The sequence below is a fragment of the Pseudopipra pipra genome, chromosome Z, assembly GCF_036250125.1.
Source record: "Pseudopipra pipra isolate bDixPip1 chromosome Z, bDixPip1.hap1, whole genome shotgun sequence".
Taxonomy (NCBI): domain Eukaryota; kingdom Metazoa; phylum Chordata; class Aves; order Passeriformes; family Pipridae; genus Pseudopipra; species Pseudopipra pipra.
The window spans coordinates 31,352,811-31,368,060 of NC_087581.1; the positions used below are offsets into that span (position 1 = coordinate 31,352,811).

Sequence of the window (15,250 nt, forward strand, 5' to 3'; positions counted from 1 at the left end):
GCTATCCAACTACTGGGAAAATGTATTATTGTCACTGGAGTATTTCTGTACTGCAGAACTCAGATGGATCCTAGTGTATTATTCATACAAGCAGGATTTTCCTTTCCAGAGACTTCGAACCAAAGAAGTATTATAACTCATAAATTTAATTCTACTACAGTAAAACGTGTTTCCTCAATAATCTTAAAATATAATAATGTGTTCATTGCAAATCCGATTGACAAATTTCAGTTGTCTCTGAGAGGATAATCCATGTTTTTGATTAATCGTTATGGAGGAACTGACCACTGTGCCTATGACTGACTCTGTATGTGTTAATTATGGAAACAATAGTACTTGGGAAGATGCAGAGGTGTTGCAGTTCTTTTTCAAGTCCCTAACAATGTATATTTGCTTGTATCATCAAGCTTATTACATATCTGAGCTGGTGTATCTGTGCTGGGACTTGCCAGCCCTAAAAGCATGCTCTGTAGTCTTGTTTTCCTGTCTTTGCTTTTCTGTGTATACTTTAATTGTGTTTTTAATCAGTCGTTATAAGCAAGATACTGATGCCTGTTTTGAGGTTTCTCCGAGATTATTTCATTTCCCCAGTGTTTAGCTAGCAAGAGGATTAATTTTGGGGGTGTTTGGGTGCTTAAAGCAGATTACTGTGTTTAGGCAAATTCAGAAGAATGAATGGTTTTTCTCCTCATTGTAGTCAAGAAAGTAGTTGATATAATTTAATTTTCAGGTACACAATGTAAAATACAAGGTAGTAAAAAATAGATGTAAGTAACTTTTTTAATTCTTGCTTAATTTCATAATATTGTACTTCTTGAACTACAGGTTGATTGTACTATGGCGATTATTATATAAGAAAGCAGTTTGGTATCAGGTGCAGCTGAAAAGAAGAGTGAACAAGAATGTAGAAGAAGCTTCTGTTGTCTCATTGCTTATAAGTCATATACAAGCAACCCTCCAGTCTTCAAAAGTGACATTAGAACAACATCTGAAGATTAATTCTTTATCTGGTTAGTACAAATGTTAGGTAGTTGCATAGTCAACTAAATACTAGGAAAATTAGGTCCAACTTAATGACAATCAATAACTGACTACTAGATTTAAAGAAAGTTAATAGTGGGACTTTTCTTAGAATTCTTGTCAGAATTCTGTCTTTAATACTTAATGTCCTGGTACACCTGTAGATTGTAGATAATCTTTAGAGCTTGTTGAGCAAAATAAAAAGGATACGTTGACTTCAGTTTGCTTTGAGCCATGTCCTAAAGAACCTGAATGTAAGATTTGAGTTCTGATCTCCTTTGAATTGTGTTGTTTCCTCTGAAGTGAATGGGCATCACAATGTGTTTCTTACTGGATTTTTGTGTTTATTCCGTGTGATCATTGTGGGTACAACCATGTTGTGTATACAAATGTAGTCAGCCTCAACTAAGCATCTAAATTAGTGTAACCTAAGGTAATAGACTTAATCTATCATATTTATTTTGCAGTCCATAGCTGTAGCCTAATGTCTTACACATTACTGTCCTATGTTCTATCTTCCTTTTCACTTCTACACTGCCAAGCCCAGCTTCCCATTTATGTCTCCCACCACAATACTGTTTCATCTCCATATTCCTGATCTCTCTCCCTTAAATGACACTCCTAGATTCTCTTCCAACATCGCTCCAATACGATACATTAGCTACTCCTGGAGAGGAGCTAATATATCACCTGTCCTGGGAAGGGGTATTCAAAGTAATCTTTGCTCATATGCTCAAAACTTAGATTTAACTGTGAGAATAGGAATTTGCTAGAGTCTCACATATTTTACTCTGCTTTTCATAAATCTCTAATACTGAAGTGCACGTGTTTTTTTGCATATGTAAAAGTAACCATGTAGAGCTTTTAATTTGTTACATATGTGACTTTTATAGGTGAGGAGCAATTCCTTTTAGGCTCCTACAGAGAATCTGTTGACACTTGGAAAAGGTCTCTTTGTGAAACCAAGGCAAAAGGTAGGGGATAAAAATCTTTCTTGGGGGTAAATTGTATAATCGCTTTACATAGTTACTTGTGACTCCATTTACCCTTCAAAAAAAAAAAAGGGTGAGAAACAAAAAGAATGCACATTTGAAATTAAGCTGGGATTTGAATAGAGACCAGTCAAAACTTAAGTCTGGTTGATATCTGAGAAAATTCTGTGCATTTCTATTGTAGTATCAAAGCTGTCTTGTGTTTACAATGTACTTGGTACAGAAAAGCTCTAGATATATTTGTGAGTAAGAAAGAGACAATGAAAAACAGATGAACAAAAATCAATTCCTTTAGTAGCTGTAAAATGAAAAGACTTAGTGTTTGGAAAGTGACAAAATAAAACCTGTGGCAGGAATTTTTTTAGGAGTTGATTTGAAGTGGATATACCAGTGTCTCTTTCCAGGCATCAGGAGAAAATTTTTTGTTGGTCATTATGATGAGGAATAGCTCATTGAGAAAAATATTCAGCATATTGAAAGCTTGGTGGATGTCTAAGCAATTTCATTGTGGTTTAGGCATTCCTTCTTTGAAGGCTAAACTCCCTTAAGCTCTCTTGTCTGTGTCTTAACAGTTATGCGCAGTATTATTTTGAAAACTACTGTATCTCTAGAAGTAAAAATGTTGTGGATGAGCATTAACTTACTAGTTACTTAGAGGTTGTAGAAAGATCATATCCTAAAATAGCTGCTCCTGATTTCTACTTCTTCAAGTGTATGTTTATGTAGATATGTTTCAGGAGAGGGAAGAGCTAGTATTTTCACTCACTGCATCTGATTTTGTGTTTGTTGTTTCTTTTCCAACTGGACTTCTGCCCTATTTTTTTATCTTTTAATACAGGAGGAAAAAGAACATGTTTTCTTCAGACTAGATATTATCTTTCAATATTATTTTGCCACCTGTATCAGTATAACTTGTGTGAAGCTCAGGGACTCTGTGATCATTTAGTAGGAGAGATTCTAAGGCGATCACAGCTTTCAACAAGTCAGATGGAAAAATTTTCTGGTATGTTTATATTGCCTAAAAGGCTGATAAGGTATGTTGACATTGTTTGAATAATCTAGTGTCTAATTTCTATACCATCACACACACACTTGACAGCATACTTTTCTCTTTACGCTGGACTGAAGTCTGTTTTCAGTAACTTCCAAAATCTTTTTCTGATTCTCAGATGATCTTTCAGCAGCACTTGTTGGAATATGTGCTTAGACAACTTTCATTGTATAATTAATAGTGAAAGCAATATTTTAGACTCAAATCTCCTCAAGAAAAGACTTTGGATAAAAAGAATAAGGCGGAAATTATGTGATTTTGTTTTGTATTCATTTAGTATTTTTTATGATACAACATGATAAAATAGTGGATTTTATTTTGATCATCAATACTAAGTTAACAGTGAGGTGGTTTTGCAGATGATTGTAAATTTTGTTTCTATTAAGTCTGAATCTAAGTGAAATCTAATTTCCAAATTTAAACTAGTAGGGTTTTGACCCAGTGCTACTCTAAATACTAGAGGTCCATCTCCAGCCATTAAAAATCTGTTATAAAACTCTTCTAGTATTAATATAAGGTGTAATTAGTGTAAGTTCTGAAAGCTTATCAAGAAATTAAATAAGTTTGCTTACTTTAAAGAAATGTTTTATAACATAATTAAACAATTTTAGCATTCAAATGTAAAATCATTTTCCTCATAATGTTTTAATTTTATGTGTTTTTTTAGATACCAAGTATTTTCAGCATGAACTATGGATGGTAACCAGCATTCATACTGAGACTGCTATGGCTGTGATTAGGTCCATGGCACGATTCATGGCTGCTTATTTCACAAATCAGCTGCTTTATATCTTTCCCCCACACAGTGTTGACATCCTGCATCCACTTCACATCAAACAAGGTATTTTCTCTAAAAGCAGTTTAATTTGCCTAAATCTTGATAATTTTTTACATGTATATCAATGCTGTCTGTTATGCTTTAACTTGCTCATCAAGTTAGCTTTTCCCCGAGTACAAGACTGGCTCAGTGAGCACTTCCTCCAGCTCCCTCAGTACCCTTGGGTGGATTCCATCCAGCTCCATAGATCTGTGTGTCTCTTAAGTGGTGTAGTAGGTCACTGATCATTTTCACTTGGATTGTGGAGGCTTCATTCTGCTCCCTGTTCCTGTATTCCACCTAAGGGTGCTCAGTACCTGGGGAACAACTGGTCTTACTGTTAAAGACTCATGCAGGGAAGACAATTAAGTGTGTCAGCCTTTTTATCATCCTTTGTCACAATTAAGCCTAAAGATCTGGCTCTGACTGACTTTGATCCTCCCAAAAGTGAGAAAAAAGGAGGGCTTAACAAATAGTTGAATTGGATCTGATATGCTGTGACCCAAACTGAAAAGCCAGAAATGAGTGCTTTTTGCTTATCTAACAGTCAAGCTCTTGGAATCCAAGAGGCTTCAGACACTGTATTGTCAAAACAAGTGGGAATGCCAAATCAGTTTGTTGTTGAACTCAAGTAGTACTTTAGTTCAATTTTAAGTCCTGCTTTTCAGCATTTTTATGAGAAGTAATATTTATCGTAGTATGTGGTTTATGTGTTTTCTGCAAGAGATTCTATTTAAAGATTTCCCTTGTTAGGAAACTTGTGGATTCGGTATTAATTTTTTCTGTGGGAATGAGGATTTATTTGGAGGTATTTTAAGTACTCTACAGGTAGGTCGATATTATAACACCAGAAACTTTTTAACAGTATTAACTTATTTTGATTGATTATGTTTTCTGTAGTCTATTTGAATACATTGACTATTTTTAATGTTTCTGTACTACAGAAACTATGCAGTGGTATATATTTCTTTCTTCGTGGTCTTTTAGATGTTTTAATTGGGCAGCTTTCCAGATGAAAACTACAAAATAAGACCTTGATTTTAATACTTCCATTAGGCAAAGATCCATGTATGTGTTGAGGCAGTCTTGGTAAAATTATGTAGCACAAGCTGGGTTAGTGTGAATATCACTCTAAATAATGCCATTGTCTGAGCAGTAAACAGAAACTGTGAGAGAGGCAAATAGCTCCTTAGAATTCATGTTGATCAGCACCTCTCCAGGCGAACCAGTATGTAAAACCTTGAAAAACAATTCTAAATCTACAGAAAAAAGGAAATACTAAATTTGTATGAAACTTGTCTCTATATACTCTCCTAAAATCAAAGAACCACAGAGGTGTGGTTCTTTAGACATTCTTTCTCTAAAATGCATTTTAGCATTCTATCTTCTGCAGTAAAGCAACGCAGTGAGTACAAACAACATGGATACACTAGGAAAACTCTCCGAATTTCCATTTATCTTGGGTGTACTCTCTGGTATATCCTATGCATATGTAGCATATTTGCAAATGGTCTAACAGTACAATTAAGTCTTTAAAGTAAGAAAAACTCATAAGTTTTGCACTTGCTTGCATTTCCCACATTATTAAGCTGAAAAATAGGCTATTCTGAACTCATTATTATATTGTATCATAAGCTGTATCTGTCTGCTGCAGATAAACTCCATAGTGAGGCCCTAAAAGTAAAGAGCAATTGTACACTGAAATCAATCCAAAAGCAATGTGAACAAATGAATTCTAGATTATTCATATGATAGCACGCAGTTTCATATAAACTTTAAAACACGTTTTTTGTTTAACAGACTTACCTCCTCGTGTTATTCCGCTGCAACACTGTTTGGTTGCCAGAGCTGTCAGGGAACAGAACCTTTCATCTGTGTGGACAGCTGAATATGCTCTTGATTTGTTCTTTATTGGTGGACTCATCCCAGAAGCTGTGTGGTTAGCACACACACTCGGGGACTGGAAACTGTCTGTTTCAATTGGTCTGGCCTACCAGCTGTATTGTCAGAACTCTGATGGATTTTCAAGGTAAATTTAAGTTTGGAATTTGTTATATTTTGTTATGAGTTATCTGCATGAAGTTCTTTGTAACATGGACATCCTTTCCTCAAAAATTCGTATTCCCAGACTCCTGGTAGGTGTAGGACTTAATATGTTATGATTAGTCATTTTGGCATTTAAAAGACCTTCATTGCATTATGTATGGCTATTACTTTGTTATTCATGAGCAGTTTCTTGTTATACTTTCAGACTGAAAAACACAGAACATCACCTGCCTTTAGACCTATCACCAATGCAGACTTTTCAGGAGAAGTTACAGTCTTTTTTAGGGCAGCCAATAACTTCTGAAACATCAGGACATATTAAATACAAGAAGTTTACAGGTACTTAAAATTAAAAATTATTGTGGTTATTTTTCATGTTATTTGATTACTGTGTTATACTCTTCCTTAGAAAGAAACAATTGCCTCATCTTCTCCAATGTGCCTATTACTGTTACAGTATAGGGATTTGGGTTTTGGCTTTGATCAATCCAGGAATGGAGTCTATACTGTCCTAACCCTGATTGGACTCTATGTGGTATTACCTTGTTTGGAAGAAAACTGAAGCTTCATTAGAACAAGCTAAAAAAGCAAATGTATGAACAGTATGTAAGGTATCATCACACTTAAAATTAGCTATGTGAAGGTGTATAGTTTTGGTTTTCCTTTCTGTCAAAGGGGACAGGGCTGGTGTCTCATAGCCTGGCACCTCCATGTCCCCAGGTCCAGCAGCTAGCAAGGCTGAGAGTGGGTTCCCAGTAGGCACATACACAAACACACATGAACCTTGTGCGATCCCAAAAAGCTCTTCCTCTGCATTCTGTAGTATGTCCTATCCTTCTTGACAGTAATCTCTCTCAAGCCAAGAGGTACTAAAGGGAGCCTCTCCCATTGGCTCACTTGATAGGTTTCATAACTGGACCTTGGGGCTGATGGCTCTCCTGGGAAAAGCCTGGACAGGTGTCCATTTCTCTGAGTACATAATTTGTTGCTGTGCATCTCTGAGCATGTGGAGATAAGCCTTTGGGCTTATTTTTCTACTCTGAGTAGATGGGTCTAGGGTACTATTCAATCTCTGTGCTCCTTTGTATGTGTGTAGATCAGATTTTTATCATATAACCTAATTTAATATTTTACTGCTAAAATTCACAAAATTAGTCAAATCAACCTGTCCTTACGTACATTTTACAGAAAGTTTACTGGCAAGATCTCCATTTCTTACTCTCTTTTTGTGTGTTTTAAAACCACATTTCAAGTTCCTGTCAGCAGGTGGATGTTAATTAATCTTTTTCTAACATTATGTACACTCTTCTTTTGTACTCATTTCCAGGGATTTTGTTTCAAATAGACGCATACACAAATATGTGCTGTATGTAACAATCTATAAGTATGATAAGGAGTTGGAAAGATTTGACAGCATTTACTTCAAGACTAGCAGGAGGAGTAGAAATGCAAGTAGAGCAGTATGATTCTCTGTGAATTTCATGAACCAGTTAATGATGTATGTTAAATGTCCTGCTGCCTCTGGGAGGTGAGGTAAAGATGTACTAATATGTAGAAGAGATCCAACAAAAGAGACCTTTGATCTTTGTGCTTACTGATAAAGGAGTTGTTTTAGTCGTTATTAATAGTGTATGTAGTTTATGCCTGCTTGGTAAGAATGATTTGCTAGACCTTTATTCCAACCAAATGCCTGGCTGAACTGTTCTCTATCTAGAAAAGCAATAGCTTCCCCGTTAATAGGGAAAATTTAAAATTAAGAATTGAATACTATTTTCAACTGTGAGAGATCTTATCATAAAGCAAGTAGGCGAAATTTATGATTGTAATAGATTAATGCAAATTCTGAGAACATAGCCTCATATCAAAATGAAGGCCCATGTATTCAGTCAATTAATTTGTTTTCTGTGCTTAATATTTTATAGATCCCATTGAAGAGGAAGATGCAGATGTTCTTTATAGTTCAATACAAGAACTACTGAAAGCAGCTGTTATGGCAGATGCTGATATTCTCTCAGAGACGTTTCAGCTGTTGATGGATTCTGCCAAGGATGTCAGCAGAAAATTGTATGGTTTGGTTCCAGCTGGGCTCTATCTTCCAGCGCCACCGTTATACTGTCCTCAGCCAGCTTCCCTCAGTGAAGTAAGCATGTGTGATAGAAGTTTCTTGGGTCTTTGTTTGAATGTATTTATGAAGTGATCATGATCTTTGTTCTGGTTCCTTTCAGCTCATTTTTCTGTTTTTTTCCCATGTCCGTTCATTTACTTGACTAACACCATAGTGATAAGAAAGTAGGTGTGCCTCTGTGTTTTTTCCATGAAGGATCTATGCTGTAAAGAAGAAGGGAAATACTTTTAGGGTCCAAAACAGCATTTAGGTATATGTCCTTTCTAATTTTGTGGTTTGTTTGTTTTTTCATTATTCAGGAAGATGGCAATGACAGTCTTTTAAAAATGGAGAGAGAAATTCGTCAGAAAGTGTCAGGAGTTCTTCAGCGAATTATGTTGCTCTTCCGGGCTGCTCATTGTTCTTGCCCTGCAGCACAGTGGTATATTACACAACTGAAGCAGGCAAGAAAAGTTATGCAAAAGGTAAGAATTTAACTGGGGTTTTTTAATAACTTCATATTTAATAACTTTTTAAAAACATCCATATTTCATTGTAAATATTACTGACAAGCTTGCAGTTGTATTGCAGAAGCATTCAGTCTCACTTGGGCTTTGATGTCATGTTTTTTTACATGTCATCTAGTTTTACACTCCATGTTCTTTTTTTTTTTTTTAAGGAAACCAGAACTTAAAGATATCGGGTATCTAATTCATAAAGTGTTTCCTTCTGTGTGTCTTTCTATATCTACTTGGTAAAATTCTTTTCTTCTCCATTTGAAAAGAGCAAGCAACCTTTAATTGGGAGTTATAGCTATTAGCTGGAAGCATGTTCCAGTTCACTTAGGGCTGAATATGTAGCAGAGAAGGTAATGCTCACTTCAGGTAAAGGGGTCACCTTATTGCACAGAATTTATAGGATATCATTCTACTATTGTGCAATTTCTTTGTGCAGAAGCAAGATCGGAATATATTGATTAAAATTTTTTGTGTACAGTCAGGTTTTTCTTAGGTAATTTTTACACAGCTGCTTAAAGAAGGTTGACTTACCCACAGAAGGGAATGTGTGTGACTCAACCTCCTGCACCAGCATTAATGCAGTGATCCAGATCAGGAATGGTCTGACTGACAAATAATTCCATCTCTTTGCTCATCGCGTGGTCACGTGCTTAATGCTGGCACAGGAAGGTGAGCAGATGTCCCAGCTGAAACTGAAGGGAAAACCAGTCTGCCTTGGCAACAGCAACGTGGACTGTATTGGATTAATCTGGTTTCTTGATTGTGATCTTTGTTGTTCTTATACTTGGTTACTCCTGTGTTTCATGGTAATTATGAGTACTATTCAAACAATAGCATTTTTTGTGCCATAGCTCATACTAAACATATTTCTGTAAAAGAATTTTCAGAATAGTGATTTGAAGAAAATGGAAAGCAAGCTTAAGGGAATTTACTGTTATTCTGCTAATATGAGAGGCTGTGCATTTAGCAGTGATACATATAAAATGTCAACTGATTTTTATTTCCATTTTGATTGTTTATTTATTTCTTTATTTTTACTGTCTGTAGATTCGAATGAAAGGATCTCTTCCTTTGCTGAGTCCGTTCCCAGAAACTTTGCTTCGTTACTGTGATTTCTGCACTGTTTTGTGTGGAACTACATCTTCTGAACCCCATCAGTTTGATGATATTACCTGTAAAATTTTAGGTCTGTATGCAATAACATAGAATAACTTAGAGCTAGAAAAAAGAAAACCAGTGAAAATCCGCAGGTGCAAGTAAGTTCTTATTAGCTTGAAATGGTATATTGCAGTGTGTGCAGAAAGACATTCCTTTTCCAGGTTTTATGGTAGTTGTCAAAACTCTTACTCTGAAATGTGCTCTTCTGGATTTGGGGTGGGGGGAACATGTTACAGACCTGACAGGTGTGAGAGAAAATTAAGTTGGACTGAAGAGTTCTAGCTGCAGAACAATATTGAAAAATCAAGAATGAGTAATTCTTTTTTCTAAAACTACTTTTAGGATAATGTGAATTACTTTCTTGTAGCTAAAAATTCCAAGCTATTCTATTTAACGTATTTAAATAGCATCTCACCGTATCTCATATTTGTGTTGTAGGTGGGTTCAGAGAGTTATGTGCATTATGTTGGATGTTTCATGTTCGTGAAAAATTGTCTGACAACTGTAGGCAGTACCAAGCTGCAAGGGAAAATATTAGCAATATGCAGGTAATTATATTAGTAATACAGTAAAAATACATTTTATTTGCATGAAGCTATGAGAAGGATTCTAAAGGTCTACTGTATATTTCTGTGAGAACTTCTATTTGCTTAACAGGACAAAATGAGCACAGTGCTACAAGGTGCAGCATGTATGTGATGCTACAGAATAGTGCTATCCATATGAACTCCATCTTCCTAACAGTATTTCTGTTGGACTTTTGCTTGGTATTTAACTGAGATAATTGAAGAGATGCTGACACAAGAGAAATATTTATTACACTTGTCTTCTTAAATATTTACTTCCTGGTTTGGGGTTTTTTTGCCATCAGGTTAAGATATTTTGGGTATTTCCTTACTAATGTATATTTAATACACCAAAAATAGCGTTAAGTATGGTGTTAAATATATGTGGTTTTCAAAAAGAATAATAATCTTAATTGTCTTGATCCCAAGAAAGAATTTATGATCACCTTAAATCACAGTAAAATTATTTAGTGGTAGTTCAGTATTTTTAGTCTGTTACATCTAGTTTAGTCAAACTCTCAAGTTTTACTCTAAATGACTGCAAACAGACTCTTCAGCAGTGTTAATGGAATTATTTCCTAAGGTGGTTTAAAAAAAGCTCTTTTTTTTTTCCATCCTTTTTTTTTTTAATGTACATTATGATTGACTACAACCTTGATTTATCTCCTGGCATCATACACTTCTGTGCTTGGCAGTTAAGTTAGAGGTGTTTATTTTTTATTGACTAGGGAAGAAGCATTACCATTTGCAATGTATGAATAATTTTGCCGAAATATATTGTCCATATAAATCAATGTTTCTGGCAATTTTTTTTTAGGATCTGAAGAAGAATGAACATGATGCCTCCACAGTTGAGCATTGTCTGAATGCAGTAGGATGGGCTTGTCGAATGCTTCCTTTCTGCAGGTTCATGAATGTTGAAGAATTAGTTCAAGATGTAATTTTGAGTCTGCTTGGAGAATTGCCACCAACGAAAAAGGTAGAAGAAATTAAAGCTAGAATAAAAGCAGTAAAAATTATCACAAATGTTTCTTCTCCTTGGGAAAGCTACTAGTCAGGTTTTCTAGTGGTGAAAGTTCTGTGGGAAAAGATACCTTACCTGTATGTTGGCTACTGAAAAAGATGTGGTTTTTTGTGCAGGTGGCAGAGATTTTTGTAAAAGCATTTCCTAATCCTGAAGATATAAGGGTTCCACTAAGAGATAAATATAATGCACTTCAACAGCGACTCAGGCACAGTGTTGTTAAAGGTAATGTTCATCCTTCTTCAGGAAATATTAAACAAACTTTCTTTTTTGCCTTACTTATTAACAGGGTATTATTGTGACATAACCTTCTTTCATACGCCATGTAAAACAATTACTGTAGTTTCTAGTTAGACAACTTTGAGTTTTGTGACAAATTGTGTGTTTTCTTTCTGATACATCTATACCAATTACAGAGTGTCATGACTGAAGTTTTTGGTGTTTCTTCACTTTATCGTAGTTTCTTTCTGTATTTCTAAATGGCTATAATTTACTATTTTAATTTAAAGCTAATTAATTTCTCAGTTTGAGAGACTAATTGAAAACTGCAAATTTAAAAATTGGTTTTCTTTCTTTCAGTAGGTCCTGAAAATGAAGAAATTATGTCTGTTCTTATTCAGGCTGCTGAAGAAGCGAGAAAGAAGGCCTTGAAACGTGTAATAAGGAACATAGGCCCTATAGAAATTAATATTTGGGAGCCAGCAGAAGAGGAAGCAGCAGATGATAAGGAACACTGTTATGACAGATTCTCAATAGGCACTAGTCTAAGCACAAGCACACTTACTGATCTTGGGAATCCTCAGGTATACACTGATGCTGACACAGCAGATACACTTTCTGATGCTTTGTGTACTGAAGAAATAAGAGCTCAAACGCCTTCGTTCCAAAGGTAGGAAGAAGTTGCAGCAGGATATCAGCTTAAATTGAGAGGTGGGGGCGGGGGGAAGGAAAAAAAAAAAGTTGTATTCTGCTGATCAAGTAATCTTTTCACCAAACAGAATAATTGCCACTTTGAGTGATTTAAAGAATCACAAATTTACCAAATCAGAGAACTGCTAATGTTATATCAGTTAGTAAGTGTCTAATATGTTATTGAAGTGCAAGTTATTATCAGCTATGTCCACATTGTTATATGTTACTGCCTAATTTCTCCCTGTGGAAAATTATGGATTTTGCGTTTGATTAATTTGCCACCTTAACATTGTATTAATGTCTACTTGAGTTTGTTAGTTTACCCTTTATTAATACTAAAAGAAGAAAAGAAAGTTATGTTGCATTTAGTTATTTTTTCCTGTAATTCTTCTTAAAATGGATTTTGGTGTTAACAGTTCTTATGTTTATTGCCTTACAGAAATAATGAACACCAGAGAAAAGGAGAAATAGGTAGCAAAAATAGCACATGCAAGATAAAAGCTCTTAACTGGAAAACAATACATAAAGACAAAGTATACAGAAGAGACATGCATAATCAATGTAATTTGCCTGTAGTTGGTGCATGGGAATTTGAACGTGATGATGATGAATATGTTAGGTTTTTAGAACTCTTTTTGAGTTATGTTCTTGAGAGAGACCTGATAAAGTACAGTGACATTGGAATTCCATTTCTTACTAGTTTTTCTGGACTTCTTCGAGAGCATGAATTGAACTCTCTCTTTTTTGATGTCCACACAACACTAAAACGTCGACAAGGCAAAAGTAGAAGTCAAAGTGTATTTAGAGCTGGGTCTTGCTATACTGTCACCCTGTCACCTTGTGATCCTGAAACATCTGTCTATAACAAAACCCAAAATATTTTGGAAAAACCAACAGTTGTGCAGTCTGTTCTACAGACAAAAGAACCTTCTGTGCATAACCTAATGAAAGGACTTAACAAAGGATTATTTGGTTTAAAACACAAATCGATTTACAGAGCTCAGACTCATAATCAAGGAGTCACTGTTGCACTAGCAAACCAGACCTTTCCTAGCCATACTTCATCTACCCTGCAAACTCAGGCAACTTCTAAATACATTTACAAAACTGTTGATGTAGTTGATATTGTACCAGGAGAAGAACTAACGATAGAATTGATGGAGAAGTTGAGCAATATTGCAAAATTGCTTGAGTGGATGATCAGATGGTCTGACAAAAGACTGCTTTGTGGTTCCAATAAACAAGATTCCTTAGAAGAGATTCTTCCAATGATACACATGAAAACATCAGCAGCTGCTGTCCTTACTTCTCTATGGCTGTTAGAACAGTTATACAGAGAGAGATCTCAAACAAAGAGCATAAAATATAAGGTAAGAAAAAGGATGGGATAAGTGTCAATGAAATGTGAGTGAATTATGCCAGTAAAGAAAATCACACATTTTACCTCATTTTTCTGTTTTCAGTAAAACCTGGAATACTAATTAATAGCCTTTCCTTGAAGAGTTGCTAGGAAAAGAGAGAAACATTCCAGAAATACTGGAATTCTGTCTGTAGAAATACTTGGGTTGGAGGTGAAAGTTCTCTTTGGAAACCCTGTTCAAAATCTAGCTCCTCTATCCAGATAGCATATTATTTGTGCAAATTCCTGTAAGTTTGACCATTGTGTCTAGTTTTAGAAATCATCTTTGAAGAAACCTAGTACTGGAGATAGAATATGGCAAAGCAAGACAAAGAGTAAAATTTCTCTGGGAAGACTTGAGTTAAGGTTCATTTGTCTTTGATGACAGTGCAGATATATTTTGACTGGAATATTTAAACTAGTTAAAGATCAGCAAAAAGTGACTAGCATTGTTATATAGAGTTGGAGTATATGTGTGGACATGAAAGAAGAGATTTGCCAGAAGAACCTGATGAGTATTGCTTTAGTTTGTATTTTAGGGACAACTGGATCACTTAGCTTTTTTAATTAACTCTACATAGAATCACGGAATAAATGTTTTGAGGGGAGAGGTTTGTGGGATTTTTGTGAGAAGGTTTTTCTCCCATACGAAGAGATATTTTTTTTTCTTGGTTTTGATTTGTATTTTTGTTTTTTGGACAAGTGCCACCTGTATTTTATTTACAACTTACTGCCAAAATTTTGTGCATGCATCTAACCACAAGATTATGTGTGGCTTTTTGCCTTTTATGCTGTTTTCAGTGATAATTTCATGTGATGAAGGCCAAACCTTATTGTATATATTTGTTTCGATTCTAGTGTCACATAGTGGCTTTGACAATTGACACTCAATTGACACTGATAAATATTTCCTGTGTTTCCTTTGGATAATTCATAGCATCGTTGCTTCACTTAATGCAAAAAGGTGCAAAACTCAGGTTCCACAGGTACCTATAAATCCAGGTTTCCTCAGCTCTAAAAGAAAAAAATATGAGTTAAGCATAATCGTTCTATATGAAATCACTGTGGGTTTTTAAATAGTGTCAAGTATCTTTTTTTTTTATTTTAAACTAGTGAATTTTGATTATCATTATTTCTCTTAATAGCATCCAGATAATCGAGATGTGAAAGAATTTGTATCTCTATCAGAAGCCCAGTCTAGGACAGAGAAAGAAAGTAGTATGGATGAAAGCTTTTCCATAGCGGCCAATCCTCCTGCCAGTGTCCAGAATGTGCCAGCCTACGACGACTTTTGTAGAACTGATTTTAGGTAATTTTTTTTTTTTAACTTAAAAACTCTAGTTGGTCATAATTCCTCTGCTAAGCAACCTGTCACTATGAAGAGTTCTGCTGTTATTATGTGTTACATGTACATGTTTAATTTTGAGTGCAAAGTCAAACTCGTGCCTATTGTTTACAGCTGCATGAAGCAGATTGAATATTCTCCATCAGCAGATGTATATCTAGGTAGAAAACAATGTAGCTGTTGCATAGTAAATGATTTGTACATGGTTGTTTATAAACTTAGTGATGTGGAAATAGATTCTAGATTTCTGATGAAATGGATATCATGGTTTTCTCAAAGAATTCAGATAACTTCCACT

At 35.2% G+C, this 15,250-nt stretch overlaps 1 protein-coding gene across 8 annotated transcripts in view; it reads left to right on the forward strand.

The window, feature by feature from the left end:
- The window catches only part of CPLANE1 (ciliogenesis and planar polarity effector complex subunit 1), a 56,208-nt gene that overhangs the window by 11,749 nt on the left and 29,209 nt on the right, over positions 1-15,250 (forward strand). For 6 of the 8 annotated variants that reach the window (XM_064643008.1, XM_064643001.1, XM_064643004.1 and 3 more), the window contains 15 exons: positions 826-1,010; positions 1,914-1,994; positions 2,851-3,015; positions 3,731-3,904; positions 5,681-5,909; positions 6,132-6,265; positions 7,849-8,066; positions 8,351-8,515; positions 9,596-9,734; positions 10,145-10,254; positions 11,090-11,251; positions 11,413-11,521; positions 11,876-12,185; positions 12,648-13,578; positions 14,753-14,916. In XM_064643008.1, coding sequence (XP_064499078.1) covers positions 826-1,010; positions 1,914-1,994; positions 2,851-3,015; positions 3,731-3,904; positions 5,681-5,909; positions 6,132-6,265; positions 7,849-8,066; positions 8,351-8,515; positions 9,596-9,734; positions 10,145-10,254; positions 11,090-11,251; positions 11,413-11,521; positions 11,876-12,185; positions 12,648-13,578; positions 14,753-14,916 — 3,276 coding nt within the window. The remainder of the gene's footprint in view (positions 1-825; positions 1,011-1,913; positions 1,995-2,850; positions 3,016-3,730; positions 3,905-5,680; positions 5,910-6,131; positions 6,266-7,848; positions 8,067-8,350; positions 8,516-9,595; positions 9,735-10,144; positions 10,255-11,089; positions 11,252-11,412; positions 11,522-11,875; positions 12,186-12,647; positions 13,579-14,752; positions 14,917-15,250) is intronic. The other 2 variants (XM_064643002.1, XM_064643006.1) reach the window with 1 other exon arrangement.